The sequence below is a fragment of the Gorilla gorilla genome, chromosome 17, assembly GCF_029281585.2.
Source record: "Gorilla gorilla gorilla isolate KB3781 chromosome 17, NHGRI_mGorGor1-v2.1_pri, whole genome shotgun sequence".
Classification (NCBI taxonomy): Eukaryota; Metazoa; Chordata; class Mammalia; order Primates; family Hominidae; genus Gorilla; species Gorilla gorilla.
In genome coordinates this window covers 99,037,127-99,059,847 of record NC_073241.2, presented here as the reverse complement: position 1 = coordinate 99,059,847, position 22,721 = coordinate 99,037,127, and the positions used below count along the sequence as shown (strand labels likewise).

The following is a 22,721-nucleotide window of genomic DNA, read 5'->3' as shown; positions in this document are numbered from 1 at the left end:
TTAACCTACAAATATCCTTTTTGGGTGGGCTGTATATAAGGCATTTTAGTACAAAAGTAAAAAATTCCCTCCATTCCGGTTGTATTTAGTCTTCTATATAGGAATCCATATATTTCATCTCTTTAGATTTTAAAGTAGCTACATTTGATGAAAATGATCACTTTTGAACTGCCTTACAGAGAATTTTTTCGTTTTATTTTGATAAAAATAAAACTTGTCTATCTGGCACTGTGCCCTGGGAAGCTGACTTACTAAAAGAAATAAGTATTTTAAGGGGACAAAATTATACAATCACTATGCTAAGCATATTGCAAAACCAAAATAAAATAACCGAACTTTTGTGACTATTTGATTAGATAAAAGGATTGAGTCAGCATTATATCCATGTAAATCGTGGCAAAAAATTTGATGAAGACTTTCAACTATATGAATTCATATCTGAGTAGCCCTTTAGGAAATCGGTCGACTTTGAAGCTTTGTGCCAATAACAACTTAAACTTAAATGATCTGCATTTTGGATTAAGATTCTATTCATCACCTGAGCAATTTTTTGAAAATTTCTTCATTGTCTTAAGCGTATTTAAATATGGAATTAGCATATAGGATCAAAAGGGGAATGCAAACATAAATGAAAACATACCTTCCCTGATGGTGATCACTTGCTATAATTTTATTGCCTAGCAAATTTTCCTTTTAGACATTGGGAGGTAAAGGTAATGAGTTGAAAGTTGGCCTAAACATCAACGCAAGTCTTGTGTTGGTTAGATCATGGTTTCATGCTTCAAAAAAAAAAATTTTTTTTTTTTGAGTCAGTCTCCCTCTGTTGCCCAGGCTGGAGTGCAGTGGCACAATCTGGGCTCACTGCAACCTCCACCTCCCAGGTTCAAGCGATTCTCATGGCTCAGCCTCCTGAGTGGCTGGGACTACAAGCGTGTGCCACCACACCTGGCTAATTTTTGTATTTTTAGTAGAGATGGGTTTCACCATGTAACCCAGGCTGGTCTCGAACTCTTGACCTCAGATGATCTGCCTGCCTTGGCTTCCCAAAGTGCATGATTCGATGATTTCGATGCCTGTTGTATTGGTGAGAATTAATGGTAATATAAGTGAATCCTCAACCACATGGGGCCTGGGACTTTCAGGTACTGATTATGAAACTGTCTTTGCAAAATTGAGTCAGAAAAATCTAAAATAGCTGACACCATATTTGCTTCTAACCTCCTAAGATAACTGTCCTTGCTCATGCCTGAGAATAGGCCAAACTAACTATGGGAGCAATTTAGTTTATAGTTTAACTTTAAAGCAAGGATGATAACAGTCCCTTCCCCAAACTGACCCCTTCTTTGTTTGAGGACTAAAAGTACCTTTTCAAAATGAATGAAAGGCCCAAGGTTAGAATTATGGTAGGGGCCTGAAATCTGCTAAGATGCAGGCATAGTTAAGTGATAACCAGCCATTGTTCCTTAGTTTGCCTTTCTATAATTGCTTACTGCTCAGGAGTCATGTAGCCAAAGGTCACAAGATCTGTAACTTCCCCAGTTGCTCCAACAGATAATATCACTATTGTAAAACCTAAGTCTTTGATGTATTTTTCAGACTTTGCATTAGGACAGACCAACTGATTCCACTTGACCTGTGACTCATACCAAGGAACTTGCTCAACCAGTCCTGTGACCCCTCACCCAGAAACTGACTCAGTGCATGAAGACAGTTTCAATACTTCTATGATTTTTATCCCCAACCAATCAGCAGCACCTATTCCTTAGCCCCCTGCCCTCCAAATTTTCTTTAAAAACCCTAGCTTTGGAACTCTTGGAGAGGCAGGTTTGAGAAACATCTCCTGTCCTTCGATTTGGCTGATTTGCAATAATTAAACTTTCTCTGTTGCAACACGACTGTCTCAGTGTATTGGCATTTCTGTGCCAAGAGCAAGAACCCATTGGGCTGTAATAATTACATTTTTTTCCAACTATTTCAGCTCTATTCTTTCTACTTCTAAGATCATAGACTTACTGAGATCTAGAATATATTAAACTGTGATATTATACTACCAAATTCTTAGCTTTTATTTAGATTTAGAGCAGAGATTCCAGTTTTCCTTTTGTTAGAATCTAGTATACTCATATATTAATTTGCATGGTCATCTTGATTCTCTTTTCCAGTATTTATCCAGGTCAATGGTTTTGTGGGTTCCATTAAAAAAACTAGGGGCAAATAGAGATCCAACAGATTGGGATGAAGTAGGTGCTCACAGTGAATGTTGTTAGGCTTATTTTAGTAGTAGAATTCATGACTAGTATAAAACATGAAGCAAGTTGTCCTCTGTTCATGAGAGGTAAAGCTATGAACATAATACAAAGTGATTACTCACTCTTTGAGAATGGCATAATATCCTTTCTTTTTTAAGCTAAATAGGGGCCTCATAATGGTAGAGAAACAATTTCTCTGTTTTATTAACTTGTTATTTCCAATCCCTGCCTCATAATTCCTTTCATGATAAAATGTGCCCTATTTTTATTTTCAACTCACATAAGAGTTTACTGTTTTCTGAATCAAGAATTAAATTTCTCAATGTTACTTCTTGTTGCATGGAAACTGTATGTTTCCCTCATCTTTCAGTCAACTGCTGTGTGCTCTCACCCCAACTCTCAGCTTCTTTTGGGGGGTTGGGAACTTAGGATCCGAGTTTAATAGGCAACAGAAAGAGAAAGTAGAATAGCTCTCTCTCCTGTGACAGAGGGAGGTTCCTGAATGGGTCTTCCCAACTCTCCCCTTCTACCCATTCAAAATTACTTTGGTTGCTTAGGGAATTTCAAATGCAAGAATAGGCGAATCCACCCCTTAATGTCTCTAAGACTCAATGTGGATTCCACAGATTCTCTGTTGCTGTCCTCATCAGCTGTTGGATATGGAATCCTGCCACAGAAGATTAAACAAGGCAACTTTCTAACTTATATTAAAAGGGCATTAACCCAATTTAAGAGTTAAGCTCCTTAAAGGAACATACTTAGAAAACATATTACTCTATTAATATTTTTTTATTTTCTATATTCCGATTCTTTGACATCTAAGGCCTCGATGCCACTGGAAGGACTGCCCCTACCATGGTTAGTCAAGTCCTACAGATAGTAAATAACTTCCCTGAAGGGGCTTTTCAAATGCAAACCAACCAATATACAGCCCACACTCACAACCACCTTCTTCATCAGACTCTTTAACTCTAAGATACTATCTCTCTTCCCTGATCACCCCAGGGCCAAGGATCAGATCAGGAGGCACAGCTTCTACGCTCCAGAGCATGCTGAAATTTTCAAACTAAGGAATCCTAACCTGCTTACTTTGGCTTGCCAGTTACACAATGAAGGCTCTTAACCAGTTTCCCTCTCTCTCTGCCTGTGACTAAACCCAGTACTTCTCTTTGTGGCCCCTTGGAGCCATGGCATGCTCCCTCCTCTTGGGAACAGAGTCACAAACTATATTTTCAAAGAAAATGATGTCCTTATCTATTGACCTCATCATGCTTAAATAATAATAAAACCCATTAAAACAATCACCCATGTGCTCTAAGCAACTTTTTATTTGTTTATAAGCACTTATTAGGTACCATATGAAATATATTTCTTCACATATTCTATCATTTTCATATTTTTAAAAGTTTTTCAAGGCTTGTGTTTTACCCACTGAGAAATATAAATAGGCTTAATGAATACTTTTACACATTAATGTTTATATTACAAAAACTTTTGTCATAAAAATAACATGTATAGATATTAAAACCCAGAAATATATCTACATTGGATTTTAGGAGTTTATGGAATAAAACGAGTCAATCTCTCCACCTGTGCTGCAGGAAGGGTGTGACAGAATTATTCTTTAGACCAGATTTCACGAGTTTATATAAAGCAATCAACTAAAATATGTTTAAAATTCTCAACTGGTGAGTGGGTAAAGGAATTATAGTATATTCATATGACAATAAAAAAGAATAAACCCCTATATGTGAAATACCATGGAAGAATCTAAAAAGCATTACACTGGGTGAAAGTAGCCAGACATGCATTTAAATGACATTCTAGTACAAAGCAAGACTATAGGGATAGAAATGAAGTCAGTGTTACTCAGGTGCTAGGTGGAGTGGATGGCTTTGATCACTTGGGTACCCATTTGGAAATCAGAAATAATTAAGAAATTACTCCTAGGAAAAGGAGCAGAATTTGAAACACCACTTCAGGGCGCAAGAACAATTCTTTTAAAAAGCCAGTTCCTGGTTATAGGTAACCAGAAGACTTTTTTTTTTTTTTGTCAATTCTGCAGAGAATCTGTTATCCAAAACAACTATGAAAACTGCAGACACAGTCTAATTTTCTTTAAATGGCAATAAGGGTTCTGAAACAAAGGGACATTTTGAGGCAGATTAGCACAGGAAAAGCAGGCTGTACACGGTATAGAATTAAGAGAACCTGTACAAATGAAGACACAAGACAAAATAAAACCCGAGCTATTTCAGGGGTTAAGGTTTTCATCATTTCCAAAGTGAAGAGGAAATTGAAACACTCGTATTAGAACATCATTGCAACATATTTATAGTTTGCCACTTTTAATTATGCTTAAAATAATTGCATATTAAATTGCCTCATAGTTCGCATTGCATGGTGACATTCTCAACTAAATTTTTCCTGTTGATGCCTCAAAGTATGGCTTTACAGAATAACATGGATTAAATGAGCCTCAAATTACAAATTCCCTCAATAATCCAGTAGGTAGAAAAGAATACTGTCTCACTGTGGCCCTGCTTTATCTGGGAGGGTTTGATGCTGCTCTCTGACCTCCATAGGAGATATGTATCAGTATCTTAGCCTGCTTAGCACGATTGGAGAAAATATCAATGACTTGATTTGAATAGATCTGGGACGCAGCTGCTAAAATGATGTTGCTAAAGCATTCCTTTTTCTTTTGATTAGACTTCATGTTTACAAAAAAATTAATTCCAGCAGAATAACGAATGGTTTTGTTTTCTAGTTCTCTGCTGAATGAACAGTTTTGCCAATTATCTTAATAGAGTAGTGATATAATGAATGCAACCTCAAATGCAAACCAACCAATTCACAGTCCATACCCCAATCACTTCCTTCATCAGCCTCAAAAATCGCTAAGTGAACCAGTAGAATGGTTTTGGAGCAGTAATAGGAAAGCAAATAGAAAGTCAAGGGGGACTTTCAACGCCAACAAGACCAATTCAGATCCTGATCTGACTTGTTTCAAATACAATCTCTTTCCAGAGTAATGGAGCATGAGTCTGCCACACAAAACTTGAGAGAGAGTCCTTTATTTCAAAGACTGTAAAGTTGGAAGAATTCATTCATCCGCAAAGTCAAATGTCAAAAGTTGTGCTTCCCACTCCTCATCAGGCCTGTGGTTAACAATGCACTCGACTGACAGCTCTGTCATGCAACAGGGTGCGTGAGATCGCGAGAGCTGATGCCTCTGCCTCTACAGTCTGAAAAGTTGCCAGACCATATGCTACTTAGTTTAGCCTGTGTGCATCCTGCCCTGGGACCTGATTTCTACTTTATCTTTAAAAATATAAAACCTTGGTGCCCTTTAAGTTCTGCTACTGTCTTAAAGTTTTAAAGAAGACATCAATGGGTCCAATTAATAATAAATGTGGCTTCCATTTATGGTGTGCTTACATTTTGCCAGGATGTCATCATTTCTTTACGTGTGCATCATCTCACTTAATTCTAAAAACAACTGCGTGGCCTGGGCAAAATTAATCTCCAGGTTTTAGATTAGGAAACTAATCCCCAAAGAAGTGAAGTATCCTGAGAATCTTGTAGATTTTGGCTTGTAGATTTTATATTCTTGTTCAAAGCACTTCCTTACATGGCCTTAATGTGAGACATGTATAACGTAATAGTGCCACATTTAGTCATATATAAAGGATTTTTCATTCTAGAGCTTTTCCCTAGGTAATGAGTGTCTCATATTGTATTTATTACAAAAAAACACATTAAATAAATATACAAAGTAAGTTTCTATGGTATGATTTGATTTCTGCATATACGTATTGTTCATGCCAAATCTTTCTTGATTCGTGTATTATTGGAGTAATTCTATGAGTCAATGAAAGTATAATCCAACTTACCTAAATTTATATGAATACACTCATCACATTTTGCACTGCATAGATGAAAAATACTTTTATGAAAATATTGCTAAATATTTAATGATCAAGGTGAATTGCCTTGCAAAATTTCCTTCTAAATTCTTTTTATTCAGCTTCTGTGGTATATTGGTATTTAAAACAATCTCTTTGCAACGTTTATTAGTTTTTTTCTTCTGAGGCAGATATATTGCTAAAAAATATTTATTTTTATGGCTTACTCATTTATAAAAGAACATTAACAGAGCATAATTTCTGTTCTAAGTTTATTTTACTTATTCCACATAAACCATTTTTGAGCATATTGGTGCATGAGCCAATAAAAAGGATGAAATTATCAACAGAATTTACTAAATATCAAGTTACTGATATTTAGAAACAATCTAAATATAGAAACACTGACAGAAAGAATCAGGAGGCCCAGGACAAAGCAGGAGAGGTCTAGGCTGTCCAGGCAGCTCCCAGGGCCCTGCTTCTGCCTTCGGGTGTGCATTGTCTGGCTCAGATTACACCAGGTCTGCACTAGTGCCCCCAGCAAGGAGTGTGTGAGTTAGGAAATCTATTTTATATCCCAACTATTTAGTTTGTCATTCTCCAGAAAGCTCTGCCTCCTAAATCCGGAAGCTGTAGGTCTGTTTACCATAGGTAATCCTAAACTAGAAGCATCCTGCTAAGAGCAGTCTGTATATAGGGAGTCTCTTTTTAGTAAAGATCAGTAGTCTATTTACCAGGAGTTTTCTCACCAGCACGTTTACAAAGAGATGAGACTGCATCACCTCCTGTCCCGCTGGAGGTCCCTTTAGTGGTACTCGAGACAGAAATGATCATAGATTAGGTGTGTACCTTCCTCTACCATAGTGGGACACATCCTTGAATCTATAATTTATTTTCACCACTTTGCTGGGAGTACTGATGAGCTTAGAGCCAAGACTGGGAGCTTAATCCTATGTGATTCAGCAGCATCACGTTTCATGGTGATATACCATAACACCAATGCAGATCTACCATCCTGGGAGTTTCACGGGTTCCACTTGAAAAGGAGGAGGTGTAAAAAAGGTATGATATAGTTCTAGAAATCCAGCACCCCTTTCAGTAAGATAATTAAACAGATATAAGAGTAAGAAGGTACAGATGCAAGTTTTGTGAGGCTGAAAGCTTATACAATTTTAGAGGCTGTTTTACTTAAATATAAAGAACAGAAAAATAATTGTCATGTGCAAAATGACAAAAATATATGATCACATGTGAACAGGGTGCAAGGTCACCTTTAACAGAGGGGTCCTGAAGCCATAGCTCGTTAGTATCTCAGCAAATTCTGCCTGTACAGAAGTATATTTGTGTGAAGAGAGTTGCATTCAGTTGCTAGGAACCTCTGGAATACACATAAATAAAAGAGATTTGGTATGCAGGAAGCTTATTCCACAATCCATGCTACCTCCCACAGTATTAGTTCTTTAATGCTATTTTGGTATAATGATGACAGAAATAAACATATCTGACTTTTTAGCTACCCTGCATACTTCTAAATCTTTTCTTCCCCAATTCAGCAAAAATCTTCACGAATTTCAGATCTCGTTGAGTAATTGTCACAAGTTCTACCTTTCATTTCTTTGTGCTTTTCCCACAACTGGATTAATCATGATTTTAAAATGATAAATAATAGCTTTCTCATTCAACTGGCTAGGGATAGATTGTGATCTGGGCATCCTGAATATCTCTGACATAATAGAAACTCAGTGATCATTTGTGAGAGAGTAACTGATACCCTTTAGATAATCTGGCATGCAAAAAATATCCGAGTTTCTAAATTGTAGCTGTAATTTCAAGGTCAGTCTTGTGTATCTTGAAAGCAATATTTTCAAGCATCTTTTCCACCTATGTAATCAAATCAGGAAAGATATAATTTTATATTCAGCACTTCATTTATTGGGGATTTTGGAGAAGTGAGCTTCCAATGCACATTTTTGTTGTTGTTGAAACAGAGTCTCACTCTGTCGCCCAGGCTGGAATGCAGTAGCGTGATCTTGGCTCACTGCAACCTCAGCCTCCCGGCTTCAAGAGATTCTTCTGCCTCAGCCTCCTGAGTAGCTGGGACTACAGGTGCACACCCCCACTCCTGGCTAACTTATGTATTTTTAGTAGAGATGGGGGGTTTCGCCATGTTGGCCAGGCTGGTCTCAAATTCCTGGCCTCAAGTGATCTGCCTGCCTCAGCCTCCCAAAGTGCTGGGATTACAGGCATGAGCCACCTTGCCAGGCCCCAATGTACATTTATAGAAAGATAATTGGCATGCCCAGAGAGTTTGGTGGATTATATACATTTATACACTATCTGTCTAGGTGTTCTTTCACCTGAAAATTAGTATTTTCCTATTTTATTCTGAGTTGTAAATTGCACCCTTCAAAATAAACACAATAATATCCATCGCCTCTTTCATAAAAGTGTTCCTTCACAGAATTGATTTTCTACACAAATGTGATTCAGAAAAGGTTCATTTTTTATGCCAGTATAGTGAATGATTAATAATCAATTGTCTGGTTATTTTGAGTTTTTTAGGGTGACTATAAGGAAAAAGACAAGTACCTAAAACTAACAGAAAACAAGTACGGGGCCTGCCACGAATGGTTTCGCCTACAGAATTCACAAAGTATTAAAAGTCAGGAAAGTTTTTTTCTTCTGATACAAAGTGGTATTGTTTATTTTCCTAACTGACTTGACATCAGCCCTACAAAGTAGGATAAAATTAATTATTTGGCACTTTTCATGTATTATACAATTAAATAATTGAAACACATCAGGCAATAGATGAGCAAATAAACATGTGATGCCCTGAGGAGTATTTGGACAAACAAATGTGAAAGGAAAATGGATTGTTCAGAATTTCAAGGAGCAAATACATTTTCATATTAAAGAATAGAGTAGCATTATTTTTTCATATATACTAATTGTAATCCAAGTAGATGCTGATTTTCCAAAGAAATGATTCAGAGAATATACCAACTAATGGCTTTGTTTTTAATCAACATGAAAAGTAAAATTTAGTAAAGTTCTACAAGTAACATAATTTTTAACAACGGTATGAAAATTGCAGTGGTTTTTAAGCACAGCTTCATTAAGGATGATTTTATTTGAATATGTTACCTCGTTCGTCATTAAAAGATTCCACTATCATCGGGATTGTATTTCCAAAGGTAATGAATTCCATAGGTGCTAATTGCCTACTAATTTTACTTATAAATGAAAATATTTATTTGGAAATAGGTCTGAGGGAAAGCATATCGTGGACTCAGGATCTCTGTGCATTTGTTTTCTTTGCTCCTCTAATGATATGAATTGGAGGTGTCTTATAAAGCCGGTGTTCCAGGTGCCATATATGGAAAACAAATTTGAAAGCTTTTTCTCACCTCTATTTGAAGGGTTGATTAACTCTAAAATATTTCTCTGGAACTGTAGACCTAGCCTGAAGAGTAACAGCAGACAAACCAAAGCTAGAGGGCAGATCTAAGATGAGCAGCAAATGTTGAGCCTTATGCTCCCATCACCTCTAGTGTCTCTGTATCTCCTATTAAGACACAGCCTTGCTTGGGTCAAGTGAAAGTAGAACTTGTTTTGAATAAACCAAGCTACCTATTTCATCTAAGTCAACTCTTCATGGTAAAATAAGCAAACAAAAAATACCCAATTTCATTTGTAGTTTAATCGGTTTTTGTTCTCATGGCAGAATATCTTATGACGGACTGCATTATCTTTTAAGACAATTATGAATCCATGATCTACTTAGAAATATTAACGAAAAAAATCTAGTGTCTGGAAGTTCTACACTTAACACTAATTTTGTTCTACATTAGCACTAATTTTGCTTTTTGTAATCTAATATCTCCTCCGGTCAAAAGATAATATGTTTTCCCATCTATTAGTAATTGCTGTTGGAACCTCTACCACACAAATTAAGTTCTTTGACCTCCAAACACAAAACCTGAGACATATTAGCAAAGCTATGTTATCATGAGAACATGTGTTTTTGCAGCACCATGAGGTTTGGATTGGTTTTACTATGTGTGTGCAAATTGATTTTGATTCTTGAGTTGTATTCCCTTCATTTGTGAGAAGCATGAGAATAATACCTATTTTGTAGGACTTTTGTGCTATAATATATGTAAAAATTAGAAAAATGTTTGGAATATATTCAGTGTTCAAAAAGTCAGTTTTTTCCCCTTTAAGTTTTGTTAAACCTCTTCTGATGTGCTTCATTTACAGTAATGAAAATTATTAAAAATAGTAAGTTTATAATTTTTTTTTTTTCTGAGATAGGGTCTCACTCTGTTGACCAGGCTAGAGTGCAGTGGCATGAACATAGCTCAGTGCAGTTTCAAACTCCCGGGGTCAGGTGATTCTCCCACCTCAGCCTCCGCAGTAGCTGGGACTAAAAGTGCACACCACCATGCCCAGCCAATTTTTTGTATTTTTGGTAGAGAAGCAGTCTCACTATGTTGCCAAGTCTGCTCTTGAACTCCTAGAGCTCAAGCGATCTGGCAGCCTTGGCCTCTGAAAGTGCTGGGAATGTAGGCTTGAGCAGTGGTGCCTAGCCAGTAAGTTTATAATTTTTTAAAAAATCAAGTGGCCAAGAAGTTATAATCAGATGGTGAAAAATCTAAGCAAGTAAAGATATTAGAAGGAAATATAAGAGAAAAAATAGTTTTGAAAGAACAGATTTTAACACAATTTGAATTTTATTTATAACAAGAAAAATATCTTTTTTCTTTACTCTTTTGCTAATGCTAAATAACCCAGATAATTTTAAATTCTTTAATTGTAGTAAAACATAAGACATTGTGAGTTAATTACCATGATCGAGTACATATAATATGATGTGTGTCTGTAAAAGATAAAGATAATAACGAATTTATAATCTTTGTCTAGAATTTATTCAACACCAAGAAAAAAATCTTGTAAATACAAGGGCAACTATAATTTTGACCCTCCTCCTAGACTTTTGTTGTGAGAGTTTTAACATTTTCCCAACAAAAGTAGATGACTTGAATCCACATCTATCAACATATTTTTTAAAAAAATATTGCAATAAAAAATGGGAAAAAATTAACATTTGTGTCAAGGATAAGTTAATCTATTTGACTAATTAAGAATGAAAAATATTTTCATTTATAAGGAATTTTGACAAGACTTTGGCTATTTAATTTAAAAATAATAGTTTCAGGACTCCATTCCTAGCACTTTAGATTTCAAGCCTCACAAGTTGTGAGGCTAATTCATGTGGTTATTACCACCATTAAAGTAAGTGACACCAGAGTCATACGATGGATGTTCTTGAAGGGCACATGAACTTGCTTTGAAAAGTCTCCTTAAAGAAGATTTCACGAAATGTTCTAAATAAGGACAAAGCAGTGATATTGGCATTGCTCTCCCACAGACAGAGCCCTGCTGTGAGTTCATACTCGGTTCATTGTTTACAATCACTCTCCTGCAGCTCAAGCTACAAAATCATGCTCTGGTGTTTTAGCATTTTTCATGAAAGAATGTTGATTTCTTCAAAGGAAAGGCTCGTTTTTGATTCCCTATATTGCCCTGTCCAGTGCTGTGCAGGTAAAAATAGGTGTTTGCCGAATTTAATCATCTCTTATACCTGTGTTACAGCTTTCAAAGCCCTTGTTTCAAAGCACTTTTTTTTTTTTTTTTTTTTTGAGACGGATTTTTGCCCTGTCACCCAGGCTAGAGTGCAATGGCGTGATCTCGGCTCACTGCAACATCTGCCTTCTGGGTTCAAATGATTCTTCTGCCTCAGCCTCCCGAGTAGGTGGGACACTGGCATCCGCCACCATGCCCAGCTATTTTTTGTATTTTTAGTAAAGACAGCGTTTCACCATGTTGGCCAGGCTGGTCTCGAGCTCCTGACATCATGATCCCCCTGCCTCGGCCTCCCAAAGAGCTGGGATTACGGGCGTGAGCCACCACACCCGGCCTCAAAGCACATTATTTCATTTGATCCTCATATCAGCACTGAAGGTGGACATAGCAGAGTATATTTTTATCAGGTTCTCACAGATGAGGAAATCAAGCCTTGGAAAGGTTAATAGAATATAACTGAAGGCACAGGGAAAGTGCTGGCTCATGCAGAAGCAGAGTCTGAGCGGTCTGATTCATTCTCCCATGTCATTTCAAACCACGATTGCTCAGACAATATTGCCCTAGGTACATTGCGTATTATAAATTATTAACCTAAAGGATTCATTATTAAAATATCCTCCACAGAGTCATCACATAGACATACCTAAAATTTAAATCTATGTTTACTTGCTACATTAAAAAACAACTCCTTGCTGCCTATAAGATAAAGTCCAATTTATTTTTTGACATGACATAGAAAACACTCCTGGTTTTGAGCTTTATCTGACTTTTAACAAACTCTCTGCCCACTTTATTCTTACTCTAATCTCCAGCAGCTAAAATCCGCTAAGAAGGAACCATCCATGCTCTGCCTGTGCTGTGCGTCGTGGAGAGTAACCTGACCCCTCTATCCTCATGCCAACCTCACACTCTACCTTGAAGAAGTCCAACTCATATTTTATGATTCGCCGTGCAAATCGTCTTCTTCAGGAAGCTTTTCCTGAGTCCCTACAATTAAATTTGGTGCCCGTTTGCCTAGACAGGACTGTTCTCCAAATGTCTCATGCTCCCCCCTTCATTTCCTGCACCCAGCACAATCTGGAAACCTTATCACTAGTTCCCAAGAAAGGGCTATGAACAGAAGGGACACCTGCTGAAGTCAAAGCATCTATTTTTTGATGTGAGTGTTGTCCTAATTGCCTAGGATAGTTGCCCAGAATCAGAGTGGACTAGCATGAGTGAGAGATCAGTTCCAGTTGCATAAACCACTGAGACTTTGTTCATCACTTAAGGATAAGTGATGATCCTAATACTTGATCCTAATAGTGGTGCAGTGGTAAATGAATAAATAGCCCTAAGATACAGGGCACTGAAATAGTGGCTGGGCCAGGGATAAAGGAAACTAGTAAGCAAGCTGGGAAAATGATATTTAGCAGTGAGATATTCGGTAAAGTTCTTGCCTCTTAGTAGAACTTGTGATAACTTGGTAGGCCAATTTCATGTCTTAAGAGTTTCTATAAGAACTTTAAAGTAGTTTTTTCCAATTCTGTGAAGAAAGTCATTGGTAGCTTGATAGGGATGGCATTGAATCTATAAATTACCTTGGGCAGTATGGCCATTTTCAAGATATTTATTCTTCCTACCCATGAGCATGGAATGTTCTTCCATTTGTTTGTATCCTCTTTTATTTCATTGAGCAGTGGTTTGTAGTTCTCCTTGAAGAGGTCCTTCACGTCCCTTGTAAGTTGGATTCCTAGGTATTTTATTCTGTTTGAAGCAATTGTGAATAGGAGTTCACTCATGCCATCCCATTACTGGGTATATACCCAAAGGACTATAAATCATGCTGCTATAAAGACACACGCACACGTATGTTTATTGTGGCACTATTCACAATAGCAAAGACTTGGAACCAATCCAAATGTCCAACGATGATAGACTGGATTAAGAAAATGTGGCACATATACACCATGGAATACTATGCAGCCATAAAAAATGATGAGTTCATGTCCTTTGTAGGGACATGGATGAAACTGGAAATCATCATTCTCAGTAAACTATCACAAGGACAAAAAACCAAACACCGCATGTTCTCATTCATAGGTGGGAATTGAACAATGAGAACACATGGACACAGGAAGGGGAACATCACACTCTGGGGACTGTTGTGGGGTGAGGGGAGGGGGGAGGGATAGCATTAGGAGATATACCTAATGCTAAATGACGAGTTAATGGGTGCAGCATAGCAGCATGGCACATGTATACATATGTAACCAACCTGCACATTGTGCACATGTACCCTAAAACTGAAAGTATAATAATAATAAAATTAAAAAAAGAGTTTCTAGATTGTATGGACAAATGTGAAATTTAAAAATAAGAGGCTCTGTTCTCCCTGTTGAAAATGGGCAATTGTCCTTCCTGTTTTTTAGGGCATATAACTTTAGAAAACTTTGGGTTGTAAGCACTTCCTCCTCTCTTTGAAATGTAAATAATTCTTCTGAAAACCAGATAGGTCTTTTGTCAGCTTTAAGACCCTAAAATGCCTTTCTCAAGGACTCATGAACCGTGCCTTTGACATGTAAATCTGAAGGGAGATGCACCCCCATCTCCTAGTTTCTGTGACAGAGAGGGTGCCTAACTTCAGGTGCTACTTCTCTCCAACTTGCAAAACTGTCTCTTGTCATAAAGATACAAGAAGTTTGTTTTTCCTCTGCATAAAGCCAATTAGCCAACACAAATGGTTACCCCAGTTACAAGGATGAGGCATGTGTGACAAACAGTGCTGTCAAGTTCTCTCGCTTGAGACCAGTAATTGTTTACCTTGAGAACCTGCATGTATTGAGTTGTACCTGGTTGGCTATAGCAAAGGGTGGGATTCTCCTTCTGTCTGCAGTTTCTTAGCAGAAATAACGGAGTGTTTTTTTTTTTAAATCACATTTATGGAGAAGATTTCTGCATTGGGAGATTTTGTTTTTAATTTTATTCCTCCAACAACATCTAGGGAAAACGGTTAGATAACAAAATGTTAACAGTGTTTGTTGACTGATAAGGTACTAAAAAGAAAGGATCTTAGAAAGAAATTGAGAATTTTCAAGCAAAACGAAAGGCATTTGAAAAATTCAAAACCTTCTAAAATTGGAAAAGAGAACTCTGAGACAGACACTTAATGTTTTTAAGTGACAAAAGCAAGCTAAAGCAGTCTCAAGGAAAAGAGCAGATTAAGTGTAATCTCCACACCTATTGCTAAAACCTTTCAATTAAGGTGCGTCAAGGTAAAAAGCAGCTCAAGGGTAGGATACCCATTATAATCTGTTAATTCTTTGCCCTGGGTCATTTTTATCTAATTAAGTGAGTGCTGCTCCTACAAGAACCTGACAAAGTCAAGGCACCTTTCAAATCAAAAGACAGTTTTGAGGGAAGAAATAAACAATCAGAGCATATCTGAGAAATAGAGCTCAAAAAACAAAAAACAAAACAAAACAAAAACAAACCAAGAAAACACTTCCTTGGTACAAGTGATTGGCACTAAATACACAAGAAATCTAGTAATATTTTGACAAAGTTTTACAGGGAAAACAGGCCGTAAATAAAAAATATTTATAACTTGTTAAGATTCAGTAACCTTCAGATCTCTACTACAACTTCTCAGGGTAGAATGTGGACTGAGGAACGTGCAACACTTCAAAGAGAACATTTTCCCAATGTCCAGTTCGAATATGGACAAGGAGGATAATGATAAAGGAAAATCCTCCTGGCGGGCCGAGGGCAGAACCAAGTGGAATAGAGGATTGGCACGTTCTTCCCAAAGAGCAGAATGAGGGCCCAGCCGCATATCCTTGTTAATTCTGGATAAAGACCCTGAAGATATCTGGCAAGCAGCAATTCAGAATTACCAGGACCAGTGACTGTTGCCTGCTTGCTTCCCAAACTTTCCCTTGAATGGGAGTGTTTGCAGGGGCAGGCATCCCACATCTCTTAAACCACTGTTCCTTGGGCCAGGGTGGGTAGAGGGGGGAAAAAAAGCATCTTTTTCTGGATCGTTCTTTTGGAAGTATAAGAAGTCATATCGGCCGAGCACGGTGGCTCGCGCCTGTAATCCCAGCACTTTGGGAGGCCGAGGCAAGCGGATCTCGAGGTCAGGAGATGGAGACCATCTTGGCTAACACGGTGAAACCCCGTCTCTACTAAAAACACAAAAAAATTAGCCGGGCGTGGTGGCGGGCGCCTGTGGTCCCAGCTACTGAGGAGTCTGAAGCAGGAGAATGGAGTCAACCCAGGAGGCGGAGCTTGCAGTGAGCCGAGATCACGCCACTGCACTCCAGCCTGGGCGACAGAGCAAGACTCCGTCTCCAAAAAAAAAAAAAAAAAAAAAAAAAAAAAAAGTCATATCTGGACCTGATGTACATACTGCTACAAATCGCCTGCAGACTCTGGACTTTGAGCTATCATCAGTGGCTTGCTGGACTGCTTTTTGGATTGTTTCCCTTAAGGAACAATTGAATGTGTAGGAAGAAGAGAGAAAAGGGATCTTCGCTCATCAGAAGATATGACTGTGGCAGAGACAATATACTTACCAAACATTCCACATACTCCCCACTTGTCCCCTCGCAGATGTGGGGTGGGGGGGCTGTGGAGGCCACCTTCTGAGTGGTGGGCTATTAATAGAAATAACATGCATTACCACTGTACTAAAGTATTTAAATGTTTTGTATTAGCCCAGGCTGCCATAAGAAAAACATGACACAGAGTGGGGGACTTAAACAACGGAAATTAATTTTCTCATCTGGAGGCTGGAGTCTGAGATCAGGGTGCCAGCATGGTTGGGTTCTGGTGAGGGCTTTCTTCCTGGTTTGGAAATGGTCACCTTCTTGAGGTCTTTCCTCCGCATGGCAGAGAAGAGGGACTGAGAGGTTTCTTTCTCCTTCTTATAAAGCCACCGATCGTATCAGATTAGGACCCCACCCTTATTACTTCATTTAACTTTAATTCCATCTATAAAGGACCTATCATCTCTGGCTCTTGCCATAAAGATATAAGAAGTTTGGGGGTTAGGGCTTCAACATATGAATTTTGGGGAGAAACAATTGAGTCCATAGTATGCTTGTTGGAGAATGCTCCCACCTTCTTCCCCTGCTATGCGTGGCAATGAGGTGGGTTAGCATGAAGATGTCTGAATCACAAGACTGCAGCATCCTAGGTTTCTGAATCCAGGTGCCCTGGTGATCCGTCCAAGCCTGCATCAGGCATAGCTTGAGTGGGAAATAAATCTTTGTTGTATTGAGCTATTGAGATTGGGGGTTGACATCATTAACGTTTTTAAAATGATACAACTTAACCTATGTTCCTAATACATAACCCTCCTGGGATGTATTTTATTACAATTCCTATATTATATTGAAATCATTAGTTGATCTATCTTACTAAGTACACTATGTGCTCATTAAGGGAAGGGACTATGTGTTACCTATCTTTATTTCTCTAGTTCTTACCATAGTGTTCAATAAATGAAATAAAGTAGCCCAGAGAATAAATGAGGTTTCTGGTGCCACAAAAAGATTTAAATCATAATATCTAATTGGGTTTTAATTACGAAGTATAGAGTAGCACAGGCCTCCATGAAGAAAATTTGCATCAGTGATGTTTTCAATGTTTTAAAATCATAGGTCTACATAAACCCTTGCTTTAATTCCAAAGAGGTAATGCTAAGACAAAGTGTTTAGGAACCTGGTGCCTTTTCCTTCTGTGTGTCTAATCTGGTAAATCTCTTGCTATGATAGTACCAGGTCTGATTTTTTTTTTCCCCCTCGGAGAGAGCATTAATTAAATGACTTAGGAAACTGTTTTTATCGAGAAATGGAGACTCTGATCTTCGTTATTGCTCAATTAACTTTAAAGTTCAATACATTTGTATTGAACCCACACATACTTTAATGTGAATTGCTTTTTACTAATTGGTCTGTAGGAATCACAATGACAGTTTCGGTCGCCTTTTAGGCTTCTTTTATTCTCATTCGGAAAGTTCCTAAACTTCATTCATAGTCATTAAATCAAGAATGATTTCTGGAATCAAGAAGATAAAGTCAAGAGAGTTGTGAAGTTCTGGTTTGATCTCCTCCCGTGATTTGTGAAACGTCACCACATTCACTCCTAGGTTTCTGTATCCCAGGATACCACCCCCAGCTGGCTTTATTCAAACAATGAAGCCATTCATTGATTAATTCCTTCATTCAACAGAAGCACATGTTTTTACATTTTAGTATTTCTGAAATTGGGGTATATTTTGTTATGACATCGTCTATGGAACAGCAGCCTCCAAATGATGGCTGCCAGGTGGTGGTAGTGATGTGGCTGCTGTTGCCTCTGTGTACAGGTTCAGGATTTCCTCACTTCAATTGAAGCTCTGTGCAATGTTGGCACTTCATGTCTTGTGTTTGACTATATTTTAGTTAATTGCAACTCTTCAATGTTTCAGTCAAGAAATGTTTTAGGACCGTTTGAAAGAGAAACACGAGACCTTGTTGGCTAAAAACCTACTGTGTACACCTTCTGGTAGATAAAGTTTGTGCCAACAAGCATAAAAATCTTGCAGGACAGATATCAGTAGTTCAGAAGAAAATCTTAGAGTCCCAGCAGTACACTCTTTTATGAAGAAATGTGTACCACGAACACCCTTGATGGCAAATCAAATGATATTTAAAAAAAAACAAACAAACCCAGAAGGGCATTGATAACTCTGGGTTAGTACAGAAATGTTGGAGTCCATATGTGAGAAATTCCTTAACTAACTTAGACCTTATAGCGTATATAACATAATTCATATTTATTATGTATTAATTATATTTTTATGCTTTTGTATCACATTTAAGAACTTTCTGTTTTATCTTTCCTCTTAACCACTTGGTTATACATTAGAGAAAAGATTCTTTCTCTTTGCATCCCTGACCAACGAAGGTTTAGGAATAAATTAAGCCTACCTATGACATCACAGAATCCTTAATTGTATGACATATAACATTTGCTTCCACTAACCACCTTTTCATAATAACTATATTGCAATATTTAAGTATTATTTTGCATTTCTAATTGTTAAAAATTAGTAACTGGGTTTTTCCCAGGTTTCTAAATGGAAGCAATATTATCAAAGTTAGTGAGACACATATTTTAAGCACCAGTTTTCTACTAGTAAACATCATGCTGAATATGGGTGCTTAGGTTTTGAAAAATAATTCATACAAAAGATCAGGGGCTCGCCTGAATTTTGGCCATGCAGGCATTTGCACTCATCTTGATTTTTGCTTACAATATTTATGAGGTAACACGAAGTAAAAATGTCAAGTCAGCAGTTAAATAAAGGAGTTTTGTCTTTCACAGGATAAAATTGTACATAATCATGAATCTTATCACTTCCTCTGAAGGTCTGGTATTTTTTTGTGATTATCTTGAGAAAATATGCTTGCACGGCAAATTGGTTGTTTCTACCTTTAAAATGCAAAGTTATGATCCTTATGGTAAAAGAGCAATTGCTCCGAGCTGATGTGAGACTATGAATACATCTCCCAGGTGCCATGCTGCGCTGAGGATGATTACCACGGAGAGTTTCCTGCTCCTTGTTCTCCTTCTGCCCCACACTAGGTGAGTGCTCCTTGAGACTTATGGCATATAATTATAATTACGAGGGTGACAGAAGGATGCTTCTCCAGAATAAACGATGTATATCCATTCCTACTGTTCATGTCTACATGTCAGGTTTACAGCAGAATTTAACAATGCATTTGAAAAAGTGTGTCAATGAAAAAAGTATTTTGACATATCCAATTGTATTATTTTCATATGTATTATTTGTACTAATGCTACTATTAGTGCATATAGTAGTATAAATAAATAGCTAAAATTTATACCAAGTGATAAGCCTTGGGCAATGAGCTAATAAAACCTAGAAAGTGTTGGCCTTTGGCTTTGGTTTGCTAGCATGACTGGCCATGCCTTACCTGCCAATCTGCCCTCTAAATTGTCCCCAGTCTCATCACCAGTGACCCCATCAGTCCAGACCTGGGGAACACAATGTCCCACTTTTATTTCTCTAGATCAAGTATGGGCAAGACCTTCCCCTACTGGCTCATTTTAACAACAGTGAAGTCATCTGGAATTTACAAAACAGATGCACAAAATTATGGACAATTTCTCAGTCACTAAAGAGCAAATGACACCCAAAATTCAGAGAAGGAGAAACACACAACTGAACTGTGTCCAAAGGACAGATTTCTAATCTCAAAGACAAGGAAATAAACAGAGGGAAAAAAATAGGTACCAAATTCCTCTATCAAATAGAAAGATCTTAAAAAACTAATGTGGACAGGTATAAATGGAGTGAAAATTCTGAATAACCATTCTTCATGAAAGAAAATGACTTGTTATTTAAAATTTTGAGTGGAAGTCTATTGAAACGTTGTAACAGACAAAATAGTTAAATTGTTTTCCATAGAAAGAGGAAGATAGGTATATCTAGAAGGATCCAAGGGAAGGGATCCTGGAGGTAGTGCTGGTAAATGATGCAAAAAAGAAAACAAAACCCCAACCCCGACAAAACCTTAACAACAACATTCAATTCACATATATATATATATATATATATATATATATATATATATGTAAAACTAACTGATATGGTTTGACTCTGTCCCCACCCAAATCTCATCTTGAATTGTAGCTCCCAAAATTCCCACGTGTTGTTGGAGTGACCCAGTGGGAGATAACTGAATCATGGGGGCAGTTCCTCCCATGCTGTTCTGATGGTAGTTAATAAGTCTCACGAGATCTGATGTTTTGATAAGGAGAAACCCCTTTCGCTTGGCTTCATTCTCTTCTCTCGTCTGCTGCCATGTGAGATGTGTCTTTCTCCTTCTGCCATGACTGTGAGGTCTCCTTAGCCACGTGGGACTGTGAGTCCATTAAACCTCTTCCTTTGGTGAATCGCCCAGTCTTGGGTATGTCTTTATCAGCAGTGTGAAAATGGATTAATATACTACCTTTTTAAAGCCAGTAAAAAAATAAGGTGCATCATAGATTTTAGGTCAGTGAATCTCTAAAACATGTCAACTCATTTTCATAGTCATAATTTTTAAAATAGTAAACGTATCTTAAAAATATTCATTTTCTTATTAGAATTTGTATTTCCCAATGGCTATCGGAATGTGATTACACTATTGCACTCTCAATATCTAGGTAGACAGAAATAGTTGAACAAGCTCATAACTACTAAGTAAACACAGGATCTAATGCTTTTCAGAGAAATCAGTGTGGTAGAGACTTTAATATTACCGTAGTGCAAAACGGCCCCAGACTGGTAAAATTACTCCAGCTCAGGTTTTTTGTTTTTTTTTTCCCTCCTTAAAATTTTAAGAGACATGGGACCTACCCTAGCTGGCTAGATAGATATTATTAGAATGTGACATTGAGTAAATATTTAGCAGTTTTTAAGAAGAAAGTTATAAACTTAAAAATATTATATCAAATGCAATAAAACCTCACTATAATTGCCTTATAAGACCATGAATTCATGTTAAGAATGTGATAAATCATGTCCCCTGGGTGAAGACGGAAGCATTAAACATCTCCTCATATAAAATCCCCAAACCTAAGTCTTATCTTGGATGTGTGACAATATTACAACGGGGTCATAGCATAAAGACAATGATTTGGTTGGTTGTAATTTATGTCTAAATCCGTGTTTATTAATAATGATTGTGAAGCAAGGATTCATTTCAGACACTTATGGATTCCAACCATATGCTATGATCAAGAAAGCAGTATATTTGCCTAAAAGCAATATTTAAATTTATTTAAAACTTTAAAAAAAGATTGTTTGCTTATTAAAAAACACTCACAAAAACAATGCAAGCAAGGACATGCTGCCTTTAATTTTATGGAGATCCTTTTGCCTACAGGCACACCAAAAATATAGTATTGTAATAATCTTGCAAAACATATTACATTATTAAAATAATTACAAAACCAGTTTGAGTTTGATGGTAGTGTAAGAGACTGAAATTATTTTGAATGGGGTAATTAGCCTGCCAAAAAACTAACAGAATTGTATTCATGTTATTAAGAATCTGAAGAAATTATGTATTTGGTAACTTTTACCCTGAATGAAAACAGTGCTCACCGGGGGCAATGATGGACAGCACTTTCTTTCAGGACTCTGTTATACAGAGTCTGTTATACAGACAACTCCCGCACTTGGCTGCTGCACTAGATCTTACCTTCCTGACTCAAACGTGAACCACGTTGAGTCCCGACCGTATCTCCTCAGTGAGCTGAGAGGCCACATCACCAGTTTGACCTTGGCATTGTGGATATCCCAGAGATAGATATTTTCATGAGTGATCTGCATTGTGCATTCACCATAAATATCCAGGTTTGGCGTAGGCATAAGATACACGTTGAATCGCTCTGTGAAGAAACGAAGAATGGAGAAGGTTAAGTGAAAAGAGGTGTGACCGTCTATGGCCATACGATTTTAATTTGTTTATCTACAGACTGCAGGAAACATGACCACATCCTCCCTAGGTGATATGGATAAACATTACAGAACATGACATATTTCCAAATTTGTATGAGAAAAGGAGTTCATTAAAGTGTTCTGAATCATTAATTCATTCACTCACTCAACAACTTTTCATTGCATGTATTGTCTATGGTGAGGATTAAGTAGTTAAATTGTACAATGGAAAAATAAGGGCAAAAGTTAAGGGAGTCTCTGCCCAAATTGTGCTTATGGTCTGTTCCTTCACACAATCTAAGTGGATATCACAGATACGATTCCAGTGAGGGATGTCTTATTTGCTCTCCTTAGGCATGATCTTATTTGATTTTTTACCTTTGTTGATGTGAAGTATTTAATGCACCCTCAGACTGACTCACTAACTACTTA

The 22,721-nt window shown here is 37.4% G+C and overlaps 1 protein-coding gene and 1 long non-coding RNA gene across 3 annotated transcripts in view; one reads left to right on the top strand and one right to left on the bottom strand.

Annotated features, from left to right (window-relative positions):
* LOC129528322 (uncharacterized) overlaps window positions 1-5,959 on the top strand; it is a 46,566-nt gene extending 40,607 nt beyond the window's left edge. Inside the window, exon 3 of the long non-coding RNA XR_008673562.1 lies at window positions 5,280-5,959. This is a non-coding gene — a long non-coding RNA (uncharacterized lncRNA). The remainder of the gene's footprint in view (window positions 1-5,279) is intronic.
* The window catches only part of DOK6 (docking protein 6), a 437,775-nt gene that overhangs the window by 128,129 nt on the left and 286,925 nt on the right, over window positions 1-22,721 (bottom strand). For both annotated transcript variants that reach the window (XM_019014250.4, XM_055368327.2), the window contains exon 5: window positions 22,051-22,240. In XM_019014250.4, the coding sequence (XP_018869795.1) occupies window positions 22,051-22,240 (190 nt within the window). The remainder of the gene's footprint in view (window positions 1-22,050; window positions 22,241-22,721) is intronic.